Source organism: Polypterus senegalus, chromosome 2 (genome assembly GCF_016835505.1).
Source record: "Polypterus senegalus isolate Bchr_013 chromosome 2, ASM1683550v1, whole genome shotgun sequence".
Taxonomy (NCBI): Eukaryota; Metazoa; Chordata; class Cladistia; order Polypteriformes; family Polypteridae; genus Polypterus; species Polypterus senegalus.
Genome location: NC_053155.1, coordinates 303,447,899 through 303,464,014, shown reverse-complemented (window position 1 = coordinate 303,464,014; position 16,116 = coordinate 303,447,899). Strand labels below are relative to the sequence as shown.

The 16,116-nt window shown below is 39.3% G+C and overlaps 1 protein-coding gene across 6 annotated transcripts in view; it reads right to left on the bottom strand.

Moving 5' to 3' along the window:
* robo1 (roundabout, axon guidance receptor, homolog 1 (Drosophila)) overlaps positions 1–16,116 on the bottom strand; it is a 1,363,953-nt gene that overhangs the window by 527,820 nt on the left and 820,017 nt on the right. For all 6 annotated transcript variants that reach the window (XM_039745862.1, XM_039745859.1, XM_039745860.1 and 3 more), the window contains one exon: positions 7,790–8,116. In XM_039745862.1, coding sequence (XP_039601796.1) covers positions 7,790–8,116 — 327 coding nt within the window. The remainder of the gene's footprint in view (positions 1–7,789; positions 8,117–16,116) is intronic.

The following is a 16,116-nucleotide window of genomic DNA, read 5'->3' as shown; positions in this document are numbered from 1 at the left end:
CCAGCTGAACGAGAAATGGGTGAGCAGAAAGATGTGGAAGGAGTTGGGCTCAGCTCGTTTGACCCAGTGAGGATTTGATTTTCATTTATAGCCTGGTTTTAAAAAAAAATTCTATTGTTTTTAAGGATTATTTATGGAACTAAGGGAGCACTGCACTTTTGGACACTTTTGTTATGGTTTGTTTTAATAAAAGCACTTAACACTTTTAAACCATCCTGTTGCTCCGCGGGTTTTGTCCCCATTTGCCAAGCTCATTCAATTACATTAATCGACGGTGTCGGGTTCAAGAAGCTCCCAAATCTGAAAGAGGGAGCATGGAGCTGGATCCATACCATCACACAAACCATCCATCCATTATCCAACCCCGCTATATTCTATAATGACAGGGTTCTGCTGGAGCCAGTCCCAGCCAACACAGGGCGCAAGGCAGGAAACAAACCCCGGGCAGGGCGCCAGCTCACCGCAGGGCGTGCACACACACTAGGGACAATTTAGGATCGCCAGTGCACCTGACCTGCATGTCTTTGGACTGTGGGAGGAAACCCACGCAGACACGGGGAGAACATGCAAACTCCACGCAGGGAAGCAAACCCAGGTCTCCTAACAGTGAGGCAGCAGCGCTACCCACTGCGCCACCCTCACACAACCTCTCTCTGCAAATGTTTGCAGTCCCCATTTGTACAGGGGAAGACCGTAGGCTATGTTTAGCTTCAAAATTGGGCCAGTCCTGCACTTTTAGTAAGGTGTCCCTAGAAGGCATTTTTGGGATTTGGCACAGGTAAGCAAAACATCAATCCAAGGGAAACTTTGGTTTGGGGCCCAAACGATTACATTATTCCAAACTGGGCCGTATGGGGTACATCTGTTAGTTTAAAATATGTACACGGTGAAAATGTGCATAATTAGATATATACGAACACGATTCATAATTATACATACATTGTACATAGTGGCATTATCAAACTTTAAATACTGTGAAACACAGGGACGTTGGGTTCATTCGAAAATACCAAGAAGGCTTTTGGTGCGTCACTGCCCACTAACACAGTTTCAGTTTCGCCCCTCTATATAATGTGGTGTCTTGAAGCTCCATATTGGCCAGGCTGCAATGCGCATACTGACATGGAGTAATCCGATTTAAAACTCAGATGGGTGCAAGATGTGCCCAGGGCAAAAATTCTCTTTATCATAGCTCTGACCAGGCACAGCAGGATTGGAAATAGAACATTATACCATGCAAACCAGTAAATGACAGAGAAATGAGCATCATTTATCAATCAGCGACTTGCCCAAACAGCATAGACAGAGATAATTAATACAGCAGTAACGTTTATGCGGCAAGAGATAATGCAAGAGTGTAAAACAAGCACATTTAGACCCTGACAATTTAAAAAGAAGCAGAATTGCAGGGGAAAAAAAGTGACTTTTTGTCAGCAAACATGCTGTCGGGGCGCAAGTATGTTCTCTATAAATGAACTCTATTCTCATTTTGTTATCTCGGAACAAGAGATCCCTGATTAGAATTTTAAAGCAGTATGAATAAAGACATTGCCCAAATGAAAAGGCGTAAAGCAGACCAAAAAAAGAAAGAATATATTGAAATGTGAGAACTACCAAGTCATGTATCTTAAGTAACTTTTTTTCAGAAAATGACCATATTATACGAATGAAGCACATAGCACACCAAATTACAAAACAAGAACACTTTCTGCCACTCTGGGCATTCTTTAACAAGTCTCAAGTCAATGCCCGTCTGGTGAGATGGCTTGCCCAGTTACCCACATTACTCCATTTCTTACCTGCCATCTCTCTCTAGCTGGGCCATTCTGCTTCACCCTAACTCACCTCCCAGTTCTAGACACAGTGTGAGGCAGTCGAGACCCACTACTGCTACTTGTGTCCCAAATTTGATTCTGGACTGTGGTGCCTTTTTTGTGGAGTTTATATTTAATTTCATATTCTTTTTTATCAGTATGCTGCTGCTGGAGTTTGTGAATTTCCCCTTGGGCTTAATAAAGTATCTATCTATATATATGGTCACCCATTGTATAGACTCTGACATTCTACTACAAGTCTGTGTCCACATCAACTGCTGTCTTCACACCTTGTGAGCATAAATGCAGGAGCCGGTCAGTCTGTGTGCCCCCAGAGGGCTGCCCACACTGTTTGGGTCCCTGCCTTGCATCTACTGCTGCCAATAAGCCTGTCCAGGTTAACAGATGGACACATGAATCTAACAAGATCCACTAATCCACAATATCTGTATACCGAAACACACATTTCTCTAGAGGATAATTAGTAGCCTTCATTATAGGAACATCCACTAATACTGGAGCTTTTCTTCATTCAGCAAGTTTTGCACAATAAATGACTTTTTATACCTGCTGCTTAAGCTTATTTACTCTTGGGAAAGAGCGTAAAATTACATCCATCTATTCATCCATTACCTCTACCTGCTATTTACTATTATATCATGTTCAGTTACATTTTTCTATATTTTTTTTTTTTGTCACTCAGACATTTTCATGTTTGAAGGCATCTGCGGAATAAACAAAACGAAAATGCAGTTTTGCAATTTCACCATACTGTGGCTATTCTGTTGTCGAGCTGCATTAGCTGCATGAGTCACTATTAATTGAAAATGCAAAATTATCTTAATTCACAATCTATCCCCATATGATGTCTAGATAAGCTATCTGTTGCTTATTTTTTGCAAGCTCAATAATTATTATTAGTAGCATTTTCTGACAAATTCCTCAAAAATGTCACATTTTCACAGTGAAAAAAACTAAGTAGGCCAACAATGTTATAATGTAAAATGAATATTCAGGCACCTTTGCACCAGTAGTACTCTCGAAGACAAGGCAAGAGGTAGCATTGCTTCCAGCAGGCAAAGGGTTAAGTGCTTTCAGCACCATATGATACTTCTTTCCCACCAGCACCAATCATTATGAAAAAGGGTCTCATGTCAAGTCCAAACTGATAACACAGAGGAGTTCCAACAAACCGGCTTGGCATTTTCTAAATGGGTGCACGACCCTGTCTCCAGTCATCTTGATTAGATTACAATAAGAGCCTTAGTGACAGGCACTGGACATCTATGCAAAGCAGTGGTACTTAAGAAAAGGTTTTTCAAGTGTTCCCCATGCGGCTTTGGAGAGAGGATAAAAGAAAAGCAGCACCCACTAAACTTTGAAATGTTTACCATTCCAGAGCAGCACAGCTCAGGTCGACAAATCGATGGGCAGTTGTTTTTTTTTTTGGCACATAACAATGGAATAAATAAAACCAACACATTATTTGGCCTTATAGAACAAAACAACTTAACAGCTTCATTTCTAGCAGCCAGCTTTCAATAAACTAAACATTTTGAGCAATGTTCACAAATATCAAAAGACATTTTTAAATTTGAAAGTATACTGTTCATTAAACTTTAAACATATAAATCAAACAAAATGAGTTAACTGATATTTAACATGATATTTACTCTGTACAAAGGGTTTATATAAATATACAAAAATAGATACAGTATATGCATAAAATACATACAGGATATATATGTATGTAAATCCACACACATACACAAAACAGACAAAACATAGCTAAAGTATACAGACACATCCAGCATTACTGTATATGTCTATCTATAATGATAATATATTTTAATTATATAGCATGGTCATGGCATGTATCTATCTGTCTATCTATCTACTGTATCTATCTATCCATCTCTCTCTCTCTCTTATATAATGCCTTTAACATATCTATCTATCTATCTATTTTATAATGCTTTTCACATATCTATGTCTATCTATTATATAGTTCTTTTCATATATCTATTTAAATTTCTTATATAATGACTTTTACATATCTATCTATCTATATCTCTTATATAGTGCCTTTCAAATATCCATGCATCCACGATGGATGGCCTTTAAAATATCTATCTACTATATAATGCATTTCACATATCTATCTATATCTTTTATATGGTGCCTTTCACATATCTATCTATCTACTGTATATCTGTTATATAATGCATTTCACATATCTATCTCTCTCTCCATTATATAGTGCCTTTCACATATCTATCGGTTATACAGTACTTTTCACATAGCTATCTATCTATTATATAGTGCCTTTCACATATCTATCTATCAATATCTGTCTATCTATACATACATACAACATACATATCAGATCAATAGAACAACAAGGCTGGGCTTGCAATTGGTTTCAAAAAATGGGGTAAATACAAACACACAAAACACAACAGTAAGTAATTATCTTCACAGAGCTTGATGGCCACTCCATCTTGGCCACCTGAGGAGTACAATCCAAGAGTGCTGTACAATAGCAGAATAGTAATAGTAAAAACAAGACAACATGCAAGAATAGATTGTATCACTCACTAAATACAGAACTGTCATACTGTATATGAGCATTCAGATTTGTCCAGCAAGCAGCTTCCCCACTACAGGCCATTCTATAACTGAGTCAATGCTGGACAGACAGTCTGATGGCCATACCCTTCTACCTGATGATTCCAGTGCTTTTTCAGAGTGGACTTTTCCTTCGGCAGGCAAACAACTTAACAGTAGAGCAGTGGCACCAGCTGAGTATCGCTAGCATTAGAACAATTTTGAAAAGAATAGGACATACACTTCAAAAAACATTTCAGTATGCACCACATTGTTTTATAAGTTTTACAGGTTTCTGTTTTTGCTAATCCTACTACAGACACCTATGAAATAAAATTCACCAAAAGATAGGCTACTGCAATATGCTGGCAAATAATCAACCTAGATATTTGAACCCATTTTTGATTAGATTTTTTTATTTTTATCTGATGTATTTTGTTAGTCCCCAAGTGGAAATCATCTTTTCGCCTGACCCTTTGAGGGTCAGAGCTCAGGGTCAGCCACTGTACAGCATCCCTGGAGCAATTTTCAGGTTAAGGGCCTTGCTCAAGGGCTCAACACAGTAGAATAGCTTCTGATGGTTACGGAATTTAACTGGCAACCTTACAGGCACCATCAGAGATCTTTAGCCATAGAGCCACCATTCTACATCTACACCATAAAAGCACAGTCATATAATGTGTTCCTTAGGACCACCCTCCCCTGGACTAAGGCAGGCAATACCACTCCAGGATAAAATGGGGCATCAACACTAACACTTTCGTTTCTTTCACCAGCAGCTCTAGGAACACATCCAGTGAGCATGCCTAGCCCCGCCCACAATGTCCAGAACAAGCCCGCCCCTTCCAGACAAGGCTCTACAAAACTAAACAGACACTTAAAAAGTGGATCGAAACAGTGATGGAGCTCATGTACGTCTGTGACCAAATCCTTCCTTCTAGGAAGCTTATTTTGTATTTTTGTGGTGCCACAATGCACCCATTTTCTTTCTACTTTACTCATTAAAAGGGGTTCACCCTGTTGATGCTCCAACTCTCACTTGTTGGATTCCCGCAGACTGATGCACGGTTACAATATAAACTTTGTCGCACACGACATAGGCACAAAGTGTTGTGAGAAACCCAGTCGCTAACAGCCTCTCTCCTTTCTCCCACCAGCACTTCCAGCTTGGCCCTGAAGGGCTTGCATCTTTCATCTGTTTAACGAACTATGTGGAGTAAAGTTGCTATTCATTTTAGGAAGCAGAAAAAGACGACCACTGAGCTCTGCAAAAAGAGGCATACCTAGAAACCAGAGAAGAGAGGCACTAAAGAACAAGCAACATCCAGAATAACTGAAGTGGAGCTTTCTTTTCTTTTCCCCTGTCTCGTGTTTGGATTAAAGGGGGCACCGACAGGTCCCCAACACATTCTTCTGTCCCTCTTATCATTTCTCATTACTATTATATATATATATTCCACCCCTGGATCAGGGGGTAATGCTGTCGCTCTTCATTTTTAATTTACAGCTCAGTAAGGCATGTACTGGAGGACCACTGACCACGCCCCTGCTTTCAGCCCAAGCCCCACCCCTTACAGGACATTTACAATAAATTGAACCCACTGACCAGAATCCAGAGCCCGCTCCGAGAAAGGCAGACCTCTGTGACTAAGTTACTGTTTCTGTGTAGAAAGAGAGTGGTGAACACTGCTGTTTCCGTTAACAATATTTTATTTTTTGTAATAATTAAAAGGGGATTGCCAAGCTGGTACCCCAACCCTTGAACCTTTGACTGACCTGTTCCTGACAATACAGTGTATAATACAGTATACTGCATAAATATAATGTACATATGCAGGGACACACTTTTACTTATATATTCAGTACCTATCACAGAATATATAATATATGCAATATGTACATACATATAACATACTATTTATAATATTTATTACATGCCACCAAGGTATTGAAAGTAATTACTTCTTTATTATTATTCTTTTTAAAATTAATCTATTTGCTTTTCATGTATTACTGAAAAAAAGACTGTATGAATGTCACAAGATTTGTCTTCATTTTTGTCTTTACATCCAGTCAGTCAGTCACTATCCAACCCGCTATATCCTAACACAGGGTCACGGGGGCCTGCCGGAGCCAATCCTAGCCAACACAGGGCGCCAAGGCTGGAAACAAACCCCGGGCAGGGCGCCAGCCCACCTCAGGGCACACACAGACACACACCAAGCACACACTAGGGACAATTTAGGATCGCCAATCCACCTAACCTGCATGTCTTTGGACTGTGGGAGGAAACTGGAGCACCTGGAGGTAACCTACACAAACATGGGGAGAACATGCAAACTCCACGTAGGGAGGACCTGGGAAGAGAACCCAGGTCTCCTTACTGCGAGGCAGCAGCGCTACCACTGTGTCACTGTGCCCTTTTTTACATCCACAATATCTGAAATTTCAATTAGGATGAGCACAATAATACTGTATATACATACAATTACATACATACACAGACATATTGTATATAGTTTATTCATACGTACACAAACACACACACACACACACATTGTATATATTTATATATATATATATATATACACATATTATATATATATATATACTGTATATATACACACACACACATATATATATAGTATATACTAAAAATACATATACATTTGGATTTAAGAACATGTGATTTTTCAAAAAATACATTTCAAATTTAAGCAACCTATTAAAAAGTTTACACTTTGCCAATATTACTATTAAATTCTGATTTTCTTCTTGGCCGTACACCATCCTGACTGCTACTACAACACATAAAACAACAACTGAAACTCTGTCCCTACTCTCCCGGCATTCAAAAGCCTTCTCGATAATCTCTTAAACATGTTCACTGACCCTACGCCTCATGGGATGTAGTTTCTCCACGGCAACAACTTTGTTATTAAAGGAAGCCATGCCCCATTTACAATGGTTGCGCCTGAACATGAACAAAAAACATGAAATAAATACAAAAAATAAGCGTGAGGTAAATAGACTGTTTACAAGAACGGACTGAAAGCAGCGGCACCACAAAAGGTGGACAAGTTTTTCATCATTAAAGAAAATCAGAAACGCCTTTAAATAAAGAGACACAACTACAAAAAGTGCCTCATATCGAGCACCAGCTATGTAGTGAACAATTTTTAATTGGTAGCACTTTCAATAAGCACCTGAGGTGAAATACCGTACAGACAAAGTTACAAATATTTCAAATGCACCATTTCAAATCTGGCGAAGTAGATCACAATGATGGTGTGCAGACAGCGGCCATTCAAGTAAAACAGGCAGCCATCCATTGGAAGGAAATCAAGGCAAAGGAGTTTGGTACTTACTGGCTACTTCTAGGGATGCATTGTGGCTCACCGCTTCACCCAAGTAGTTCCTGGCCACGCAAACATAAACGCCCTCATCCGGCTTACTGCGACGTCCGTGTACAATGCGGAGGAAGAACAGAGAGCCACTGTGCAGCAGCATGCGGTGGGAGCGAGGATCATCCTTATCAGTCTCCACTCGCTCACCATCTTTGTACCACTCAATAGTTGGGACTGGTCTGCCTTCTGCTTTACAGTTCAATGTAGCAGGTTCTCCTTTGGAGACAATAAGATCTGAGGGGTGTTCCACGATTCTAGGTGGAGAATCCTCCTGGCGAAGGCGTGATCCTGGAATAACAACAGAAAAAGTTAAAGGTGATTATACGGACTTCTGGATTTAGATTGCTCCAATGTGTACTTTGCAAGGTTATCTTGAGAAATCTTATCAATACCATTTTAGGGGCCATCTAACGTGATTCAGTGGTGATCCCAAACGATCTGACCCCATAAAAAACACTATGAAGTATACAATAAATATTTACTGAATATGGTATAATGGTTAGCATGGATGCCTCATAACCCAAAGACAGCTGGGCTCGGTCCCAGCAAAGCAAACTTACTGTGAAGTCTGCCCATTCTCTTTGTATTTGTGTGTGGGTACTTTGACTTTTCCACCCACATTCCATAAAACATTATGGTAGGTCAAGTGGCCAGTGTAATTTGGCCCAGTCGGGGAGTATGAACAACCTCATTAAAGAATAAAACAGTGGTTACCCAGTTGTTGTTCCTGGTTGCAAAGGTGCTCCCATAACAGTTAAAGCTTCAGTCAGTCATTATCCAACCTGCTATATCCTAACTATAGGGACACAGGGGTCTGCTGGAGCCAGTCCCAGCCAATACAGGATGCAAGGCAGGAAACAAACCCTGGGCAGGGCACACACACACCCACAGACACCAAGCACAATTTAGGATCACCAACGCACCTAACCTGCATGTCTTTGGACTGTGGGAGGAAACTCATGCAGACACGGGTGAGAACATGCAGACTCCACACAGGGAGGACCTGGGAAGCCTACCCAGGTCTCCTTACAGCGAGGCAGCAGCTCTACCACCATGCCGCCCCAGTTAAAGCTTCAGACCCTCAAAAATGTATGCCAGCTACTTACTGGGAAGGTGGAAAGAAAAAACAGAATACGCATCAGGCAACCCATGAGGACACAGAAGGAATGTTCAAACTGCCCACAGTGTATGAATCCAGTGCATCTCAATCCGTGAGACAAAAGTGCTAATCACTGTCTTATTGTGCCACCCTCTAACTTAGAATCACCTATTTAAATTTTATTAAATTACTGAGAAGTGTGCCCTGTGACAGACTGGCACCAATTCTGTAACCAGTTCTCGTGACCATAGAGTGGATACAAAAAAAAAAAAGGAATAGACGGATGGAATTTTGCTGACTAAACTGTAATTATTAAAATGAAAATAAAAAAAAAAAAACTTGGAACAGTTTCTATAAAAGACTTTACATTTGAACAAAGTATTCTATTGTATATTATTTTGGCATATTTTATGTATTTTTATTTTTAAAGCAGATCAGTTTAGTCAGCGTACCCTTTAATTACACCTCACTTGGCAGCGGTGCCCCAAAATAGCCTGAGTTTATGACTTTCTTAATTAAAGCCTTCCAAGTTTACAGATTGACGTCTAGACGAAAACAAAAATGGAATAGTTGGCCTAACAGGGGTGAGCAAATCACACAGTAGGATCAAATTAATAATGTTGAAGGAGTGCAAACAAGACAAAATAGTCATCTGCTACTGATCTGCAAGGAATGATGAGATTTTTGGAGACTTGTGACATTTGAATTGCAACACACTGGTGATTAATAACCTGCCACGCACAACATCCAACTGCTACTCTCTTACTTAACTGTCTGTTTTAATTACAGGAGAGTTGGGAGCCAGAGTCCATGTCAGCAACGTCAGGTAAGAAACAAAGCTGAATGAAATGCCAGCCAACTGGGGGGCATGCAGACAAATCACAGAGTATAAATAACATTGTCAAGTCTACATAATTCAAGCTAAGGTGAGAGAGACATATTTGAGGGTAGACCCAATTCCAACATCTCTGGAAACATACCAGGACAGCGTACCAGTATATGTTAGGTCCCGCTCACACAAGGAGTCAATTTCAAATTGCCAGTTAACACATTATGGGGAACAGGGTAGGATCTACTGTACTACGAAACTAATGAAGTTTACTTAAGCTTCTGGGTCTCTAATCCTAGAGGAGTCCCAGAAGCAACTTTTGTACATATTGCTAACAAATTTTGGGTGTCTTTTTTTTAAATAATAATAATAATATAGTGTAAATCAAAATTGGAGATGTATAGTGCTTACATTTTGTAAACATTTGTGATGATCTGTCATGGAACAACCCCATTGAAGAAGATAACAGTGGTTACCCAGATGTTGTTGCTGGTTGCAAAGGGACCCCCCATTACAGTTTAAGCTTCAGGGCCTCAAAAATATAGGTCTGCGACTGACTGGGAATGTGGAAAGAAAAACCAGAATATGTATAAGAAAACCCATGAGTACACAGAACGAATGTTCAGTTGTATGAATCCAGTACATCTCAATCCGTTAGCAGAAGTGCTAACCATTGTCCTATTTCAGGTCAGGTCATGTAGAGTAGAATTCATCGGTACAGAACACTGTCACACCCACCACACAATACAATAGCTCGGGATTGTGGTTGGCAACCCCCCAGGCAGACACCCTCTGGAAATGACCCTCTATCTGCCGCAGCCAGGTGTTATGTGGGCGTCCTCCTAGCCTGCTCCAGCCACTCAGGTCCTCAACAATGAGGATCCTGTGAGAGAATCGCTCCACATGGCTGTAGTGCCATAACTGACACTCCCTTACATTGCAGGTAATGTGCCTCATTCAGGACTCCAAGAGCAACTGCTCATTCAACACAAACCAGCGGTGCCTAAGGATTCTCTGAAGATACACAGTACTGAAGGAGTCCAGTCTTCATCTCAGGTCACTGCACAGCATCCATATCTCACAACCATATAGCAAAACAGGAAGCACCAGGACTCTAAAGACCTGGAACTTCGTCCTTTTGCTGAGATATCAGGAGCACCACAAACCCCTTTCCAGTGACCTCATGACCCGACCATGCTCTCCCATTCCGTCTAATGACTTCATAGGAAGAGCCACCAGAGACATGAATGTCACTGCCGAGGTAAGTAAACCTCTCGACAAATTCGACACTCTCTCCGCAGACAGCAAACACACTGCTGATGGCTGTGCCCAAGAGGTTATTAAAGGCCTCCCCTATTTAAATCATCTATTTAATTTAATTACATTATTGAGAAGTCCAACTGCTGTGTTCCAAACTATTAACCAAATTTTCTAATCCCCCTTTCTTTTTGCTGGTAAACAATAACTGCGAGTGTGTGTCTGTCTTGCGGCAAGCAATCCTGTATTGGTTGCCAATTAACAGCAGACTATGCCAACCTGGACCAATTTAGGACCATAATAAAGTATAACCAATATGTTCTATTATCAAAGAAACTCACAAGAGTTTGCAAGAGCCGTCAGCTAGGCTCAATCAGTCGCTCATCCATTTCCTGAAAACAATTTTCAAGATGCTTGTACTTATAATGCGAAAAGCATCTACTGCAATAGCTATGTCTCTCTGTCCGTCCTTCTCTCCACGTAAAAGAACTTAGGTCACAATGGACAATGAAACTTGGCTGCCTCATTCTTCAAGGAAATTTTTTGGGACAGTTCCAGTTTCATTGCAATATTGCATTGCATTAGTTATTTGGCTGACGCCTTTATCCAAGGCGACTTACAACATTTATGATACTATGGGTTACACACACAGACTCTGTATATGCAGAATGTACAGATTCCTTAACCAAACTAGTAATTGAACCCAAGTCACAGAAGTGATTAAGCACAGCTACTCTCTTAGTTGGGACAATCATATCCAAGCTTATTAAACACTTGCATGCTTTCTGATCAGACACATCAGTCCAGCTAGTATAGCCGTATTAATATCGTCACTATTTCTTTAAATAAACATTCACGCCAAACCCTCTTGAAAAAGAAAATGGGGGAAGGCACTAGAAGATGATAAGTTCCTCCACCCTGAGAATATTTTTACTTGACAGTATTTACATATAAATGTGCTCGCTTTTTAATTCATCTTAAGATTGTCAATATTTGCACTTCGTAATGAATACTGCTAGAGGTGGGATTTTCAAATTAAATCCATCAGGCCTGCCTGATGCCGGAGTTAAGCCAAAGGGCAATTCAGAGCTTTAGTATAAAATCAACACATGTACTCGATAGACTGAGTGCCAGGTTATCAAGAGAGCTGTTTAAATTAACAGCTTCCATCCAAACTTCAGTTCAAATATTTGGGGAATTGGACTGCTTGAACTCTGGCATCTTTAAAATAAAATCGAGGTGATCTGTCTGTTAGGTGTGTTGCAGTTGATGGAGGCATTATGGGGTCAGTGAAAATAATTAAGTCATTATCAAGCTTTACAATTTAATAAAAAACAATCCTATTATTTGACTGGACTTTATTATTTAGATTACAGCAGGTGTCAGCATTTTCCTTTGTGAATGCAAATATTTGAAACAAATTAAACATGAAAATAAAGCAGAAATCTAATTATTATGTAAAGTGTACATGAATGAAACACATTTTGTTGTAGTATATCTTGACATCAGTAAAGCCGCATTTATTTCGTGGATGTTATCTATGCAGCCTTAGAAGCCCATTAATTGCAATTTTTATTAGAGCTTTATTCCAGCAGCCGCCATGAACGTTACAAGGTGGTGTACATGCATAGTAGACAAAAAGCGAATGTGAGCGGGCGTTTACAATTCACAAGTGGTGTGCAGTTATTAGAGGAAAAGGTCTTAGGCATATAAAAGCTAACCCGCTGCATAATCAGTCAAAAGCATATTCATTTACATCTATTTGCTTAGCAGATGCTTTTATCCAAAGCAACCTACAAAAGGCGTCACCGTGATCGAGTAAACGTCAGTCTTGGGGACTGTTTGGGAACAAGTGTGACAGGACAAGGTGAAAGAATTGATCATCACAAGAGGTGAGCTCAGAAACGCAAACGAATTACAAGAACCTAACTAAGCCAGCAAAAATTAGACAGAAATTCACAGAACAAGAGGGTCCTCAAACACTACTTAAACACGATGAGAGAATCAGGAGTTTTTAATGGAGGTGAGAAGCTCTAACCACCATCTAGGGCAGTGGTCTCAAACTCTGGTCCTGGAGGGCCACAGTGGCTGCAGGCTTTCATTCTAACCGTTTTCTTAATTAGTGACCAGTTTTTGCTGCTAATTAACTTCTTTTTCTTTCGTTCCTCTGAATTGCTTCATTTCTTTCCTTCATTTGCACCCAAATAGAAATAAAATGTGAAGTGAGCGAGCCAACAGAAAACCAGCTAACTCAGGGTCTCAAACTCTAAACCAATTTGTGAAACAGGGAGCGTAGTTAAATTAAAACTAAAATGAGTGATTCAGACTGCGATTTACAAGCCTGGTATTGACAGCAGCAGCTCTCTATTATCTAAGACAGAAGTTCTCACATATCTATCTATCTGTTAAATAGTGCCTTACATATCTATCTATCTATCTAATATAATTCCTTTCACATATCAATCTATCTATCTATCTATCTATTATATAGTGCCTTACATATATATATATCACAATGCCTTTCACATATCTATCTATCTATCTATCTATCTATCTATCTATCAATAAATAGTGCCTTACATATCTATCTATCAGTTATATAGTGCCTATATAGTGCCTTTCATATCTATCTATCTATCTATCTATCTGTTATATAGTGCCTTTCATATCTATCTATCTATCAGTTATATAGTGCCTTACATATCTATCTAATATAATGCCTTTCACATATCTATCTATCGAATATAATGCATTTCATATATCTATCTAATATAATTCCTTTCACATATATATCTATCTATCTATTAAATAGTGCCTTACATATCTATCTGTTATATAGTGCCTTACATATCTATCTAATATAATGCCTTTCACATATCTTTACCTGGGTTCGCTTCCCGGGTCCTCCCTGCGTGGAGTTTTCATGTTCTCCCCGTGTCAGCGTGGGTTTCCATCCCACAGTCCAAAGACATGCAGGTTAGGTGCAGTGGTGATTCTAAATTGACCCTAGTGTGTGCTTGGTGTGTGGGTGTGTGTGCACCCTGTGGTGCCCAGGGTTTGTTTCCTGCCTCGCGCCCTGCGTTGGCTGGGATTAGCTCCGGCAGACCCCCATGACCCTGTAGTTAGGATATATCGGGTTGGAAAATGGATGAATGGATGGATATCTATCTATCTATCTGTTATATAGTGCCTTACATATCTATCTATCTAATATAATGCCTTTCACATACAGTATCTATCTATCTAATTTTTGTGATTTTAGGCAAAATTTTAATTTCCTCTTGGGGACAAATAAAGTATAATCTAGTGTAGTTATAATGTTCTTCTCTACTATGCCATATTGATGCCCTAAGACAAAAAATGTTGAATAAATAAAAACACAAATACATAACATTTGATGAGCACCTTTCTTTCTATTTTTTAGAAGTATTGGCTAAAATGTTTGAGGTTTGCAGTATACCCAAGAATAGCCTAAAGTACAGATTTTCCAATAGCCAGTCGTTAAAACAACTGCGGGATGTTGGGAATTTGTTTTTTCCCTCCACTATACTGCTGTATTCACTTAAAAGTCAATTAATATCCATGTGCCAAAAAGGTGGTTTGTTAAATCTTTTGACTGACAGCTTATGAGGGCTAAAACCAAATTTGGCTATGAATCAGCCTAAGGGAGTTGAGAGCTGTGACAGCCACGTTAAATTTACTAGATCAGTGGAAAATGCTTTATTGTTGCTGCTCATTAAAAAAAAATCTGAAGAAAAATATGGAACTAAAAAATAAATTGAGAACTGATGTATCATTTTGGTCTTCTATCATCACACTTTACTTGTTAATAGACTAATCCCAAGTATTATTGAAACTCTTTTTTGAAAAGATACTTTAAGATTATATGATGCTGTGTGTTATCAAATTGAAAAAAAAAAAAAATACTAACGATTTAAAACATCAAAAACACTCCATGTTGAAAATCTCCTTGTGAGAGAAAACTAAGATTCACCCGCACAAAGCAAGTGAACACCGACAATGGACTGGACAGTTTATGGTTCAGTTGTTCAATTGTAAACTTTTATTAGTATGTGAGGAGAATAGATTTTAAAGAAAGTGGTCTGATCAAACTTCTTGCCTGCTTAGCTTTCACCTCAAAGAATTCCTTTCTTTTCAGGAGTAACCAACAAAATTAAAATCACCAATGTGTATTTAAATTGATGTTCAATGTAAAGGTGAATTAAAGAAACCAAGAACGTGCATACATACCCCAACTCAATTCATGTTAACTGAGGGACATATCCTATCCCAGGAGAGTTGGACATAATAGCAGGGAACCATCCTGAACCTGGTACCAGCTTATCGCAGGACTCACTCACAAACACAAACAGGTCCACAATTCACAAACAGGATTTGTGAATTTCCTCTTGGGATTAAAAAAGTATCTATCTATCTATCCATCTATCTACAGTAGGTACAGTCAACCTAATCAACATCACTTTGCAGTTTCTTCTTCATCTATTCCGATTTTTCTACCAAATTGCCAAATATACATCTAGTGTATTTGAGTGCTGGCCTCCTTAAATAACATTTTAGTAAAAATGTACATTTAGTAGAAGCGAAAAATCTCCTTCAGTGTTAACAATAAGCCCTATGGTAGTTCACTTGATGAAGGACCTGCAGCAATTCCACATTCCCCAAGCTCTGTCTCACTAGCAATATGAACTCTGAGAATTTATTAGTTGCTGTGACCTTCTAGATTTTTTCCGTAAAAGCAGGTGTGGTGCCAAAGAAGAGCCCAGGTATTCCTGTGCCTGTCTACTTTTCTCATTGACACACCCAACTACATGAAAAATGATGCAACACAGCATATATTTTAATAAACATCTTGCTTAATTAAAATAGCAATTCATTCTAAACTTGCACATCAAAATCAAAAGTATTCTTATCACTGTAAGAGTTCATCCATCCACCCATCTATTATCCAACCCACTATATCCTAACACAGGGTCACGGGGGTCTGCCCGGCATTTAACTTTATATGGTGTAAAGCTTGTGCACACAGGAAGTAGCTTAAGGGCTCTGGTGATGGTAATTACCTTCCAAACCAGGGGTTGGCGC